The sequence below is a fragment of the Natator depressus genome, chromosome 7 (assembly GCF_965152275.1).
Source record: "Natator depressus isolate rNatDep1 chromosome 7, rNatDep2.hap1, whole genome shotgun sequence".
Taxonomy (NCBI): Eukaryota; Metazoa; Chordata; order Testudines; family Cheloniidae; genus Natator; species Natator depressus.
In genome coordinates this window covers 51,656,913-51,673,023 of record NC_134240.1, presented here as the reverse complement: position 1 = coordinate 51,673,023, position 16,111 = coordinate 51,656,913, and the positions used below count along the sequence as shown (strand labels likewise).

At 50.5% G+C, this 16,111-nt stretch overlaps 1 protein-coding gene and 1 pseudogene across 2 annotated transcripts in view; both read left to right on the top strand.

Annotated features, from left to right (window-relative positions):
• Positions 1-4,844: 4,844 nt before the first annotated feature.
• LOC141991319 (myb/SANT-like DNA-binding domain-containing protein 7) lies at positions 4,845-5,413 on the top strand (annotated as a pseudogene).
• Positions 5,414-9,952: 4,539 nt separating this feature from the next.
• The window catches only part of LOC141990793 (uncharacterized), a 33,254-nt gene continuing 27,095 nt past the window's right edge, over positions 9,953-16,111 (top strand). For both annotated transcript variants that reach the window (XM_074958419.1, XM_074958420.1), the window contains exons 1-2: positions 9,953-10,057; positions 10,761-10,887. In XM_074958419.1, coding sequence (XP_074814520.1) covers positions 10,016-10,057; positions 10,761-10,887 — 169 coding nt within the window. In that variant the 5' untranslated portion in view covers positions 9,953-10,015. The remainder of the gene's footprint in view (positions 10,058-10,760; positions 10,888-16,111) is intronic.

Genomic DNA, 16,111 nt, shown 5'->3' with positions numbered 1-16,111 from the left:
CGGACATCGATTCTGGAGTGCTTTTGGTCAGGACTGCACTGGGTCTCTGCAGGGGTTCTCCATCTACCCCTGGAGGAGGGAGGGCAGGGCCTGAAGTGTCTGCACACTCAGGTCCATGTCTTCCGTCTCCAGGCCCTGCAGAGGCTCCTTTATGGTGCAGGTAGTCCGGCGTGGAACATACTGGCGCACACCTTCCTGCGCCACTTCCAAGGGCTCTGATACGACTGGCAGCTCCTTTATCTCCATCTGAGAGGTCTTCTGCGAGACCTCTCCTGGCTGCCGGTCTTCTACCAGGACCTCCTCCGGACCTGGAAACTGCTTTCAATGACCAGGTCCGTGGCGGCCACCGAGGGGGCAGATCTCCTTGCAGAGCCCCTGCTACACCACCCCCAGCTCCACGTGCAGGTGGTGAAGTCCCCCTCGGTGCACCAGAGGTTGGTCCTGGCAGAAGTCACAAGAGTTGGAGACCTCCTGGACTATGACCAGGGAGACTGGCTGGATCCCCTGACACTCGCTCAGCGCATGGGGCTCTCCATACCTTGTACTCCCCGGTGCGTACTTCAGGAGGTGAGGGCCTCTTTGCTGCCCGCTGCTCGGGTTTACCTTGACTGGGTCCTGCACGAGGGCGCACCCCAGCCACCCTCCACCCCAGGCCCTCCGGACCCTTTCATCGGGCCCCTGCCCCGTGGACCCGACCAACCCTCCCGCCCCTTCACCGTGATCCGGCTGTCTGCTTCCAGACCGCACCAAGGAAACATCTATACACGCTTGTGCTCCACACCCTTCACATCCTCACCTTTGCGTCTCTCCCCAGTACTAAATGGTGGGACCTCCTGCCACCTCTGGAGGTTGAGGAGCCCCGGTGGGCCAGCCTATACTCCACCTTGGTCCCGAGGCCCACTGGGGATATCAGTTGGCAGCTCCTTCATGGAGCCGTGAGCACAGGTGTGTACTTGGTGCGGTTCACCCCTATCCCAGACACCTGCCCCTTCTGCGGCATGAGGGAAACCCTGGCACACATGTACTTGGAGTGTGCCAGGCTGCAGCCCCTATTCCGGCACCTCACAAATATCTTGTTACGCTTTTGGTTGCACTTTTCCCCTCACCTTCTTATTTATGTACTCCCTATCCGTGGCCCCACAAAGTCGCGGGACCTCCTGGTCAACCTCCTCCTGGCCCTAGCTAAAACGGCCATCTATAAAACCGGAGTGAGGAGGTTGGCCGATGGAGTCTCCTGTGACTGTGGGGCCTATTTCCTATCCTCTGTCCATTCACGTATCTGGGCAGAGTTTTCTGGGCGGTGTCCACTGACTCCCTTGGCGCCTTTGAGGAGCAGTGGGCACTGTCCGGGGTTCTCTGCTCGGTGTCCCCGTCTGGTTCCCTTCGTTTGACCCTTTGACCACACTCATGTCCCTGTTATTTCATTAGTTGTCCTCCGTATTTATTTGGTGTCCAGGTCCTGTGGATCCCCCTCTTAGGCTGGGGGGGATCCTTCAGCAGTGGGCGCTTCTCCTGCCCACTTCCTGGATCCCAATAAGGCTACTCTGCTGTGCCCAACTGGCCTGGGTCTATCACACATAGCTGTATGTATGTTGCTTTGCAGTACTCTTTTTGCTTTCACTTAATAGAATAAAGATTGCTTTCAAACAAACACAATTCTTTTATTGAAAGACAACAACCAGAGGAGAGAGTCAAAGGAAAAAATTCATCAGCAGGGAGGGGGATTGGGGAATAGAAGGTCTCAAGAGGAGGACCTCACCTACTTTGCCTTTCAGTAAGACTGAAGTGCCTTGTCTCTACTATATTTTTACAGTAGTACATATTAGTTACCCTGTGTAATTAACAAATTGTCACCAGCCACACATGAAGTAAGCCGTCTCTTTTTCTGGAGGGATACAAGCTGCTCCCCCATTCCCCAGCGAGAAGCCCCCCGATCCCAACTGGCAGAAGGTAAGGGGTACAGAAACATTTCTGTGCTGGGGTTGAGGGTTGGATGTAGTCTTACCAATCCCAAACCATTCAGAAATCATGAGTCAGTCCTCCCGCCCCCCACCAGAAAAAGTGACATTTTAAACACACCGAGTTTGGGGTCTGTTTGTTTCCTGCCCAGCGACAGCAGCCCCAGCTCCCTGCCCCTCCTGAGTCACACTCAGCTCCCCAGGGACACATCCTGGAATGCTGCAGCTCCCCTCCCACCCCCACCCCCGATCAATGACCCGGGTTGGGAGATTTCTGACACTTCTGGGCACTGCCAGAGAGCTGGGGAATGAACCATCACAGACAGTTACTGGCTCAGTCAGGGGAGATGGGACCTTGGGAGCTGCTCTGCCCTCCCTTCAGACAGGAGAGAGAGATCTGATCCCCTTAGTGGGCCGATACCCTGTACTATCACCCCAGGTGTGACATGGCTCAACCCCAATGGACCAGCATCAGCATCTGGAGAGTGGGACAGGAATATTAGCTCCCAAAGCTCTTTCATGCCTCTGGGACCCTGCAGGGGACCCAGCGATTCCTGCTCATTCCCTCCTGCTCGTCCCCTGGGGACGTAGACTCAGCAGAGGAGGGAGCAGGCAGGCTGCTTACAAACCCAGATCTGAACCCTAGAGCATAGGTGGCCCAGCTAGCTCTATAGGCGGACAGGTTCCTTGCTTAGCCTGTGAGGAAATGTTCAGTCCCTTTGGTGGACAAGCTTGTTATGAGTTTGGGGATGCAGCTGTCCTCAGAGAGAAGCTGTGGCAGACAGCAGAGTTTGCTCTGCTGTATTCTCTGCATTCAAAGGCAATGCTTGGCCCAGAGTAGCTAACTGGGAACCAGGCATTGGTGTGCGCTGAGATTTCTGGAGGAGGGGGTTGCCTGTGTGCTGTTGGCCTCTGTTCCACGGCTGGTGTATTCATGTAAATAAAGCAAATCTCACTTGGGATTTACCCAGACTCTGGGCACTGATTTCTCCTTCCTTGGGAAGCGACTTTCCAGGTTCAGGCCATCTCTTGTTTAGCAGAGGGGCCACGCTGGCATGGGTAGGATAACATAATGGCAATATAACACTAATGGTGTCTTTAGTAGGGCTGTCAATTAATCACAGTTAACTCACATGATTAACTCAAAAAATTAATTGTGATTAAAAAAATTAATTGCATTTAATCACATTGTTAAACAATAGAATACCAACTGAAATTTATTAAATATTTTGGATGTTTTTCTACATTTTAAAATATTTTATTTCAATTTCCAACACAGAATACAAAGTGTATAGTGCTCACTTTATATTATTTTTATTCCAAATATTTGCACTGTAAAAATGATAAAAGAATATTTTTCAATTCACCTCATACAAGTACTGTAGTGCAATCTGTTTATCATGAAAGTGCAACTTACAAATGTAGATTTTTTTATTACATAACTGCACACAAAACCAAAATATAAAAACTTTAGAGCCTACAAGTCCACTCAGTCCTACTTCTTGTTCAGCCAATCACTAAGACAAACAAGTTTGTTTACATTTACGGGAGATTGTGCTGCCTGCTTCTTATTTACAATGTCACCTGAAAATGAGAACAGGTGTTCACATGACACTGCTAGGTATTTACATGCCAGGTATACTAAACATTGATATGCCCCTTCATGCTTTGGTCACCATTCCAGAGGACATGCTTCCATGCTGATGATGCTTGTTAAAAAAATAATGCATTAACTGAATTTGTGACTGAACTCCTTGGGGGAGAATTGTATGTCTCCTGTTCTGTTTTACCTGCATTCTGCCATATATTTCATGTTATGGCAATCTCAGGTGACGACCCAGCACGTTGTTCATTTTAAGAACACTTTCACAGCAGATTTGACAAAATGCAAAGAAGGTACCAATGTGAGATTTCTAAAAGTAGCTACAGCATTCAACCCAAGGTTTAAGAGGCATGAGGTGTAGAGCATGTTTTCAGAAGTCTTAAAAGAGCAACAGAACCCAAACCACCAAAAAATCAATCTTCTTGGTGGCATCTGACTCAGATGATGGAAATGAACATGGGTCAGTCCGCACTGCTTTGGATCATTATCAAGCAGAACCCATCATCAGCATGGAAGCATGTCCTCTGGAATGGTGGGCAAAGCATGAAGGGACATATGAATCTTTAGAGCATCTGGCACGTAAGTATCTTGCAACACGGGCTACAAAAGTGCCATGCCAATACCTGTTCTCACTTTCAGGTGACAGTGTAAACAAGAAGCAGGCAGCATTATCTTCTGAAAATTTAAACAAACTTGTTTGTCTGAACGATTGGCTGAGCAAGAAGTAGGACTGAGTCAACTTGTAGGCTTTAAAGTTTTACATTGTTTTATTTTTGAGTGCAGCTTTTTTTGTACATAACTCTACATTTGTAAGTTCCATTTTCATGATAAAGAGATTGAACTACATTATTTGTATTAGGTGAATTGAAAAATACTACTTCTTTTGTTTCTTTTTTACAGCCCTGGTCTACACTAGGAGTTGAGGTCGAATTTAGCAGCGTTAAATTGATTTAACCCTGCACCCGTCCACACGATGAAGCTCTTTTTTTCGACTTAAAGGGCTCTTAAAATCGATTTCCTTACTCCACCCTCGACAAGGAGATTAGCGCTGAAATCAGCCTTGCTGGGTTGAATTTGGGGTACTGTGGATGCAATTAGACGGTATTGGCCTCCGGGAGCTATCCCAGAGTGCTCCATTGTGACCGCTCTGGACAGGACTCTCAACTCAGATGCACTGGCCAGGTAGACAGGAAAAGGCCCGCAAACTTTTGAATTTCAAGTTCCTGTTTGGCCAGTGTGGCAAGCTGCAGGTGACCATGCAGAGCTCATCAGCAGAGGTGATCATGATGGAGTCCCAGAATCGCAAAAGAGCTCCAGCATGGACCAAACGGGAGGTACGGGATCTGATCACTGTATGGGGAGAGGAATCTGTGCTATCAGAACTCCGTTCCAGTTTTCGAAATGCCAAAACATTTGTCAAAATCTCCCAGGGCATGAAGGACAGAGGCCGTAACAGGGACCCGAAGCAGTGCCGCGTGAAACTTAAGGAGCTGAGGCAAGCCTACCAGAAAACCAGAGAGGCGAACGGCCGCTCCGGGTCCGAGCCCCAAACATGCCACTTCTATGATGAGCTGCATGCCATTTTAGGGGTTCAGCCACCACTACCCCAGCCGTGTTGTTTGACTCCTTCAATGGAGATGGAGGCAACACAGAGGCAGGTTTTGGGGACGAGGAAGGTGATGATGAGGAGGTTGTAGATAGCTCACAGCAAGCAAGTGGAGAAACCATTTTTCCCAACAGCCAGGAACTGTTTCTCACCCTGGACCTGGAGCCAGTACCCCCCGAACCCACCCAAGGCTGCCTCCCGGACCTGCCAGGCGGCGAAGGGACCTCTGGTGAGTGTACCTTCTAAAATACTATACATGGTTTAAAATCAAGCATGTTTAATGATTAATTTGCCCTGGCATTCGTGACTCTCCTGGATATACTCCCAAAGCCTTTGCAAAAGGTTTCTGGGGAGGGCAGCCTTATTCCATCCACCATGGTAGGACACTTTACCACTCCAGGCCAGTAGCACATACTCGGGAATCATTGTAGAACAAAGCATTGCAGTGTATGTTTGCTGGTGTTCAAACAACATCCGTTCTTTATCTCTCTGTGTTATCCTCAGGAGAGTGATATCATTCATGGTCACCTGGTTGAAATAGGGTGCTTTTCTTCAGAGGACACTCAGAGGAGCCCGTTCCTGCTGGGCTGTTTGCCTATGGCTGAACAGAAATGTTCCCCGCTGTTAGCCACGGGGAGGGGGGAGGGTTGAGGGGGTAGCCACGTGGTGGGGGGAGGCAAAATGCGACCTTGTAACGAAAGCACATGTGCTATTTATGTAATGTTAACAGCAAGGTTTACCCTGAAAGAGTGTAGCCAGTGTTTTATAAAATGTGTCTTTTTAAATACCGCTGTCCCTTTTCTTTTCTCCACCAGCTGCATGTGTTTCAAGGATCACAGAATCTTCTCCTTCCCAGAGGCTAGCGAAGATTAGAAGGCGAAAAAAACGCACTCGCGATGAAATGTTCTCTGAGCTCATGCTGTCCTCCCACGCTGACAGAGCACAGATGAATGCGTGGAGGCAGACAATGTCAGAGTGCAGGAAAGCACAAAATGACCAGGAGGAGAGGTGGCAGGCTGAAGAGAGTAAGTGGCGGGCTGAAGAGAGGGCTGAAGCTGAAAGGTGGCGGCAGCGTGATGAGAGGAGGCAGGATTCAATGCTGAGGCTGCTGGAGGATCAAATCAATATGCTCCAGTGTATGGTTGAGCTGCAGGAAAGGCAGCAGGAGCACAGACCGCCGCCACAGCCCCTGTGTAACCAACCGCCCTCCCCCCCAAGTTCCATAGCCTCCTCACCCAGACGCCCAAGAACACGGTGGGGGGGCCCCTCTGGCCAGCCAGCCACTCCACCCCAGAGGATTGCCCAAGCAACAGAAGGCTGGCATTCAATAAGTTTTAAAGTTTTAAACTTTTAAAGTGCTGTGTGGCCTTGTCCTTCCCTCCTCCACCACCCCTCCTGGTGCTTCTCTCCTCCACCACCCCTCCTGGGCTACCTTGGCAGTTATCCCCCTATTTGTGTGATGAATTAATAAAGAATGCATGAATGTGAAGCAACAATGACTTTATTGCCTCTGCAAGTGGTGATCGAAGGGAGGTGGAGAGGGTGGTTAGCTTACAGGGAAGTAGAGTGAACCAAGGGGCGGGGGGGTTTCATCAAAGAGAAACAAACAGAACTTTCACACCGTAGCCTGTCCAGTCATGAAACTGGTTTTCAAAGCTTCTCTGATGCGCACCGCACCCTCCTGTGCTCTTCTAACCGCCCTGGTGTCTGGCTGTGCATAACCAGCAGCCATGCGATTTGCCTCAACCTCCCACCCCACCATAAACGTCCCCCCCTTACTCTCACAGATATTGTGGAGCACACAGCAAGCAGTAATAACAGTGGGAATATTGGTTTCGCTGAGGTCTAACCGAGTCAGTAAACTGTGCCAGCGCGCTTTTAAACGTCCAAATGCACATTCTACCACCATTCTGCACTTGCTCAGCCGGTAGTTGAACAGCTCTTGACTACTGTCCAGGCTGCCTGTGTATGGCTTCATGAGCCATGGCATTAAGGGGTAGGCTGGGTCCTCAAGGATAACTATAGGCATTTCAACATCCCCAAAGGTTATTTTCTGGTCTGGGAATAAAGTCCCTTCCTGCAGCTTTTGAAACAGACCAGCGTTCCTGAAGATGCAAGCATCATGTACCTTTCCCGGCCATCCCACGTTGATGTTGGTGAAACGTCCCTTGTGATCCACCAGTGCTTACACCACTATTGAAAAGTACCCCTTGCGGTTTATGTACTCGTCAGCTTGGTGCTCCGGTGCCAAGATAGGAATATGGGTTCCATCTGTGGCCCCACGACAGTTAGGGAATCCCATTGCAGCAAAGCCAGCCACTATGACCTGCACATTTCCCAGGGTCACTACCCTTGATATCAGCAGATCTTTGATTGCGTTGGCTACTTGCATCACAGCAGCCCCCAGAGTAGATTTGCCCACTCCAAATTGATTCCCGACTGACCGTTAGCTGTCTGGTGTTGCAAGCTTCCACAGGGCTATTGCCACTCGCTTCTCAACTGTGAGGGCTGCTCTCATCTTGGTATTCTTGTGCCTCAGGGCAGGGGAAAGCAAATCACAAAATTCCATGAAAATGCCCTTACGCATGCGAAAGTTTCGCAACCACTGGGAATCGTCCCAGACCTGCAACACTATGCGGTCCCACCAGTCTGTGCTTGTTTCCTGAGCCCAGAATCGGCGTTCCACCGCATGAACCTGCCCAATTAGCACCAGGATGCCCACATTGCCAGGGCCCATGCTTTGAGAGAAGTCTGTGTCCACGTCCTCATCACTCACGTCACCACGCTGATGTCGGCTACTTGCCCGGTATCACTTTGCCAGGTTCTGGTGCTGCATATACTGCTGGATAATGCGTGTGGTGTTTAATGTGCTCCTAATTGCCAAAGTGAGCTGAGCGGGCTCCATGCTTGCTGTGGTATGGCGTCTGCACAGGTAACTCAAGAAAAAAGGCGCAAAATGATTGTCTGCCCTTGCGTTCACAGAGGGAGGGAGGGAAGGGGAGCCTGAGGATGTGTACCCAGAACCTCCTGTGACAATGTTTTAGCCCCATCAGGCACTGGGATTTCTACCCAGAATTCAAATGGGCGGCAGAGACTGCAGGAACTGTGGGATAGCCACCCACAGTGCAACGCTCCGGAAGTCGACAGTTGCCTTGGTACTGTGGACACACTCCACCGACTACATGCCCTTAGAGCATTTGTATGGGGACGCACACAATCAACTGTATAAAAACGCTTTCTACAAAACCGACTTCTATAAATTCGACCTAATTTCGTAGTGTAGACATACCCACAAAACAGTGCAAATACTTGTCATAAAAAATAACAATATAAAGTGAGCACTGTATACTTTGTATTCTGTGTTGTAATTGAAATCAATATATTTGAAAATGTAGAAAACATCCAAAAATATTTAATCATTGTTTAACAGAGCAAGTAATTTTTTAATCACGTGATTAATTGTGATTAATTTTTTTAATTGCTTGACAGCCCTAGTCTTTAGTTATTATCTGAACAGTGCCCCTGAGTGGGCGAGTTTCCCTGGTGCCTCCCCACGCAGTAAAGTGATACAGTTCCTGTCCCTCAAAGCAGAGACGTTAATTGCAGACCTGCCCCCATGGCGGGGTGACAAAGCAACGGAGTGGGGAGGGCAGTAGCAGTGAGTTTGCAGACGGGGGGATCCCTGGGGCGATGGGTCTGTGACGCTCAGCCCAGGGTGATGCAGTGAAAGGAACTGCGAACCACCCTCCCCCTTTATTTCTCCGTCTGCTCCTTTCAGTCTCTCTCCGCTTTCCCTGTATATCCCCTTCCCCCTCTGGCCCGGAGAGCCAGTCACTTCCCGCGAGCTGGACTGGCTCCTGCACGGACGCGCGGAGACGGGGCGTGTTCCAGCCGGAGCAAGCCCCCGACTCAGCAGCTCTGCAGCCCGGGCTGGTGTTGAAGGACACAGGAAGGGGCTGGAGCAACAGAGTAGGCTGCTGCGGAGGGTGCTGCTGGGAGGAAGGAGACAGCAATCGAGGAGAACAAAGAGCGAAGCTGGCTGCTGCTTGCATTGGGGTCAGAGAGCCGGGCTGAGCAGCTGCTACTTCTCCCGAGCTGGGAGAGACCTGCATTGCAACTTCCGAGAGGGGGGCTTTCTCCCCCAGGCTTTCTGCCCCTGGCTCTGCCCACCCCACCCCACCCCAGCCCTGAGCGGGAGACTGCGGGTGAGTGAGCTCGGGGACAGGGGTAACATTGACTCTACGCAAACAGCCCCTCCTGGGAGCAATTGCAGGAGCGGATCCAGACATGGGCGAGGGAAAACCCCAAGAATGGGGCTGTCCCAGCTAGAGGGAGAGGGGCAGGGGATAAAGAAGAGAGAGCCTGACAGGGGCAGGGGGAGAAATAAGTGGGGAGGGAGTGGCCCAGATCTCTCGCCTGCCCTGACACGTGTATTGCAGCTTCCCTGGGTAGATTCACAGTCCTGTGGGTAAGGTGAGGAGCAGAGAGTGGAACAGCCTGTCTTTGCCTCTCCCGGTTCCCCTGGGCCTATGGCAGGAGAATCCCCCAAAGTGCCTCCTTTGGTTCTGTTCTTTTCTAGCAGTAGGTTCAGAGACGGTGTCACTGGGAGGGGTTTAAACATATTCAGTTCAGTCCTGGTGGTGGGGCTGTGGCTGTGCTGGGCTAAAGCTTGTTCCCAGCATGGCAGGGTCTGGAGCATCTGTCTGCAGGGAAAGAGCCAGGGGGATGTGTGACACTTGCGATGTGGAATTAAGCAAAGTCTGTTTGGAAATCTCCCCAGCTGCCCTTCTCACCCTGACAGGCTGCAGAGGAGCATCCCTGTTTTATGCCGGCTTGGCTCAGCCTCCCATGGGACAGGGAAGGGGAATGGCTGCAGTGGAGCCAGTTCAGGTAGGGATTATCGGGGAGTTCCTGGAGAGGGGCAGTAAATACACAGGAGGTGGGAGCATCTGGACTGTTTGCTCTCGAGGTGGGAGGGGGTAGGAAATATAGAAGATGGAGGGCGGGGGGTGGGGGGGAAGGACAGTGTGACAGACCTGCTGAAACTAGTTTAACTCGGGCCTAGATTCCAGGAACAGACCCATGGGGGTTGGGGTAGAAAATCCATGATTTGAAGAACAGGAAAGAGCCCCCCTGGACAGGGCTGGGAAAACCTACCAGGCTCCCAGTGCTGGAGCGAGAATCTGCCAGCCAGAGGCTGTGATGAGATACTAAGGGGGCACCCACCAGTGCGGCTTAGGAGAGATGACCCATCCCCTCACATGCTGCTGCTGGCAATAGGGAGGGTGTTAGGATTCCTATCCTGGGGCTGAACCTGGACCCTGCCAGGGGCTCCATCTGCTGTGTCAGCTTCTGGCCAACAGGTGTGTGATGAATGTGAAGACCCTGCCCCCTCTGTGTGCTGGGAGGGACAGGGGGCTCTTTCTTTCCCTCCTTTCACTCTGATACTTCCTGGCTTCTCTGAGCAGGGTGGGGGTGGGACTCTGGGGACTGTGCCTCCCAGAGCTTCCATTTTCCTGGCCCTGCTCCCCTGTGACTAGTAGGGCTGTCTCTGGGGCAGCAGGTATTGAGTGGGGGACTCTTGCTCTTTCAGGGGTCAGTGACATTCGAGGAGGTGGCTGTGTATTTCACCAAGGAGGAGTGGTCTCTGCTGGACCCTGCTCAGAGAGCCCTCTACAGAGACGTCATGCAGGAGAACTATGAGAACGTGACCTCGCTGGGTAAGGATTCCTGTCCCCTTGGATATTAGAAGGGGAAATGAAGAGTTAAGGTTCACATCGTCCCCACAATGCAACCTCAGCTCTGCCCTGTTTCAGCAACAGCCCGACATGCCAGTGACACACATGCTAATGCTCTGCCCTCCCCACTACAGAACACTTTGGGAACAGAGCACATGACAGGGTAGCACAAAGTCTAACATCTTCTCTTTGCGAAGGGAAAACTTGGGTTTATTTCCATTATAGCAGACAGAAGCTACCTACCCCAGGCTACAGTTAAACACTGAGCCTACTGCACACAAAGTATCTCAGACTAGCAAAACATTACCACGCCTTTTCCCTCCCCATGGGGATTCCTTCTGAGTCATTGCCTTCACTTACTCCTCACTAAGCCCGGAGACCATTAGCATGTTGACAATCCCCATGGTGAGAACACAACTTTGTGTACCTTTGTAGGTTGGGTCAATAACACTCAGCACTGAAATGAGGCAGACTTGGTCCCTCAAGGTTCATTTGCACCTCTCTTCATATCACAGTTACAGCTCTGCCAAGCTGCTCCAATTAATTCCTGCATCATTCAATTAGAGCTAGCACAGGGCACATAGCTGGAGTGCATGCAGATTAATGCTGGTATTGCGGTCTGTGGAACACAACGCCAGTCCTTTCTCGTATCTGTTATAAACTCAGAGATTTTATGGACAAAATGGACAATGAGGTCATCTAGTCTGACCTGCAGCATAATACAGGCCATAGAATTACATCCACTTACCAGTTTATTGAGCTGAATACCTTGTGTTTGACTAAATCATCCTCTAGAAAGGCATCATATCATGATTTCAAGAGATGGAGAACCCTTCATGTCCCCTGGTAGTTTGTAAACCTTTGCACCTTTACTCAGCTATTCCCAATGGCTATTGCCAGCTCCAGGGCTAGGGGGTGGGGGCAGAGTTAAGGATGCATTGCAAGGGTGACATTTACTTTAACTCTGTTTCCTGGTTTTCAGAGGTTTAGCCACCATCAGGACATGAGGCAGCACTGGGCAATGTTAAATGCTGCATAAAGGAAATTTATGCGCATTTAATGTCTTTAATGTTTTTTAAAATGGACTTTGTTGTCACTATAACTGTGTCTACACCAGAGCTCTTGCTGCCAGAGCTATGTGGGATAGGGATGTGATTTTTCACACCCCTCACTGACATAGCTATGCTGGTAAAGCTTTTAAGTGAAGGCCAGGTCAAAGCTTGCCTGTGGATTATAGAGCACTTGAAAATATTGCTCTCAACTGAGAAATGTTGGTATCAGAGCAAAACTTCCACAAGGAACTTGTGCCCAACACACACTGTCTAGTAGCTGTCAGACATAGGACTCAAACACATGGATGTAGCTCAGCATCATTGGGGGAGGGATAGCTCAGTGGTTTGAGCATTGGCCTGCTAAACCCAGGGTTGTGAGTTCAATTCTTGAAGGGGCCATTTAGGGATCTGGGGCAAAAACTGGGGATTGGTCCTGCTTTGAGCAGGGGGTTGGACTAGATGACCTCCTGAGGTCCCTTCCAACCCTGATATTCTATGATCAATGGCCACAGCATGTCCCTTGAGCCAGTTGTGTGAGAGCAGATTGCTAGAAACCCTCTGGCTCTGAACAGAGCCTTAGTCTTCCTGCCTGTGTGCATTTCGGTCTCTTTGACTTGTCGGTTTGGCTCATGGTGATCTGAAATTCCAAACGCTACAACTATTAACGTTAACTCAGGAAGTCCTTACAGAGGAGCACTAGCTCTGCTATAATTAAGGTTCAGCATTGCTTTCTGTTTAAAGGCTGACCATTCTCACTGCCCTAAAATCCACACGCTTATTTGGATTGGCTTGAAATGTACTGCTGTTCATGGGGGTGCCCAAGGATGGGGTTATTTGATAAAGGGCTCTTGAGATAGACTCCTCCAAAGCAGCTTTTTCCAAAATCAGCTTGCTCTTATAACGTTTTCTTGCACACACTTGCGGTTCAGACTAACCTGAGGGGGCCCTTCAATACTGTATTGTCAATAAACGCTGGCTTGTTGTGAAGAGTGTCTCTTGCATTGCTGCAGATACCTACTGTTTGCATCACCCGCTAAAGAGAGGGGACTCTCTTGAACTCCCTGGAGAGCCATGGTGAGAAAAGGGGGTGCTGCCACCGGGCCCACACTCAGAGAAGCGATGCTGTGGGGCTTGCCCTCCAAAGAACTAAGCTTAGGGTCTAGCACATTAAAGGGGGCAGTCCCAAGAGAGACTGTAGAAAGGCTGCAGCTTCTAATGCCCTGTAAATCCATGGCATCCCTCTCTCTGAATCCCTCCATTGGTTCTCCCATCTCTGTCCCCTCGAACATAAACTGCTTGTCTTCAGTGGCAAGGCCTTTCGCAGCCTGTCTCCATCTGACATATGATTTCTGATTCAGCACTGAGATGCCAGCTCCCACCAGTGATCCTCCAGGGATGCCAGCCTCCGTCACCTGCTTGTTAAAAGTTCAAACTATCCACTTCGTGCTTTCACTCATGCTGGGAGGAGCTCTCCATACACCTCCAGAAAGCTACCTCACAATCCTCCTTCAGGGTCCAGCTGGTGGCAGGCTGGAGAGAGGAAGGCTTGGGGCAAAGAGCTCTTTTGAGTTGGGAGGGCTGGGGGCAGTGGGGATGCCATGGAGCCGCTGCTGTAGGGAGTTGGGTGCCATGGAGGGCTGGGAGCAGTGGGAGGGAGTTGGATCAGGAGCTCAAAAAGCTGGGCGGGTTAGGGGTGTGAGTAAAGGGAGCGTGGATGCTAGGTGCTCCAGGAAAGGGTGTGCTAGCTGTGGGAGAGAGGGGACACTCTTTTTGGCAGGAGTAAGGACCATTTAGAATGGAGTTTGGGATGGGAAGTGGTTGGGGAGCAGGAGACTTGGGGGAACGGGTACCAAAGAGGGCCATGGGCGATAGGAGGGGAGGAGAGAACACCAGAAGCACGTGCTCTTGTCCCCAGGTGTCCGGGACTACAGATCTTGAATGCTGGTCCATGGGGCTCTTAGCAGCTAGTAAGTTCCGCCTGCCACCCAGGGACCTGCTAGCAGTTGTCACACTAGAAGCCGAACCCTGACAGAGGACTCCAGCTGACTGGTGGAACGTTGGGGGTCCTGATTGGTCCCCCTCTTCTATTTAACCGAAGCACAGACACAGGAAATTGTCCCTGCAGCTGGGTTTCCCCTGCTGAGGACTGCTTTCCCAGCGACACCTGCTCCTACTGCCTGACTCTGATCGCTTGGAAACTGACCCTGCTGCCTCCTGGCTCTTGACTCCTGGTTTTGCCCTCTGGCCTGTCTCATAGAATCATAGAATATCAGGGTTGGAAGGGACCCCAGAAGGTCATCTAGTCCAACCCCCTGCTCGAAGCAGGACCAATTCCCAGTTAAATCATCCCAGCCAGGGCTTTGTCAAGCCTGACCTTAAAAACCTCTAAGGAAGGAGATTCTACCACCTCCCTAGGTAACGCATTCCAGTGTTTCACCACCCTCTTAGTGAAAAAGTTTTTCCTAATATCCAATCTAAACCTCCCCCATTGCAACTTGAGACCATTACTCCTCGTTCTGTCATCTGCTACCATTGAGAACAGTCTAGAGCCATCCTCTTTGGAACCCCCTTTCAGGTAGTTGAAAGCAGCTATCAAATCCCCCCTCATTCTTCTCTTCTGCAGACTAAACAATCCCAGCTCCCTCAGCCTCTCCTCATAAGTCATGTGCTCTAGACCCCTAATCATTTTTGTTGCCCTTCGCTGGACTCTCTCCAATTTATCCACATCCTTCTTGTAGTGTGGGGCCCAAAACTGGACACAGTACTCCAGATGAGGCCTCACCAGTGTCGAATAGAGGGGAACGATCACATCCCTCGATCTGCTGGCTATGCCCCTACTTATACATCCCAAAATGCCATTGGCCTTCTTGGCAACAAGGGCACACTGTTGACTCATATCCAGCTTCTCGTCCACTGTCACCCCTAGGTCCTTTTCCGCAGAACTGCTGCCTAGCCATTCGGTCCCTAGTCTGTAGCGGTGCATTGGATTCTTCCATCCTAAGTGCAGGACCCTGCACTTATCCTTATTGAACCTCATCAGATTTCTTTTGGCCCAATCCTCCAATTTGTCTAGGTCCTTCTGTATCCTATCCCTCCCCTCCAGCGTATCTACCACTCCTCCCAGTTTAGTATCATCTGCAAATTTGCTGAGAGTGCAATCCACACCATCCTCCAGATCATTTATGAAGATATTGAACAAAACCGGCCCCAGGACCGACCCCTGGGGCACTCCACTTGACACCGGCTGCCAACTAGACATGGAGCCATTTATCACTACCCGTTGAGCCCGACAATCTAGCCAGCTTTCTACCCACCTTATAGTGCATTCATCCAGCCCATACTTCTTTAACTTGCTGACAAGAATACTGTGGGAGACCGTGTCAAAAGCTTTGCTAAAGTCAAGAAACAATACATCCACTGCTTTCCCTTCATCCACAGAACCAGTAATCTCATCATAAAAGGCGATTAGATTAGTCAGGCATGACCTTCCCTTGGTGAATCCATGCTGACTGTTCCTGATCACTTTCCTCTCATGTAAGTGCTTCAGGATTGATTCTTTGAGGACCTGCTCCATGATTTTTCCAGGGACTGAGGTGAGGCTGACCGGCCTGTAGTTCCCAGGATCCTCCTTCTTCCCTTTTTTAAAGATTGGCACTACATTAGCCTTTTTCCAGTCATCCGGGACTTCCCCCGTTCGCCACGAGTTTTCAAAGCAGTCTGACCTCCTGTTATCTGACCCGGTCTGATGCCCAATTCCTGGTCTGACCACTAGCTCAGACTGCCTGCGTCCTGGTGATGACACTGTGGGGGGTGGGGGAGAGCTGAGAGCAGTGAAAGGAAGGGGAGTGAGTGACTGGTATAGCTGCACCTCTCTCCCCTTCCTGGTCTCTCTGAGTGCCCCCCCCCCCGCCCCAGCTGTCAGGCCTTGCACCTTTCCTTCTGGAGTGGAATTCTGCTGTTCTCCTGCTCCTAGGCTGCAATACCCTTTGTATCAGCCATTTTTTACCCAGCAGGCCAGGCTGAGTGGTGACACCTTTGGCAGTCTAGGATCAGTGGTGTACAGTGACAAAACAGCCACCTTAAACACTGCTGTGGTTTGATTTTGCAGGAGGGAAAAAAAGTATAAGAGAAAAGGATTTTAAAATAACAAATAG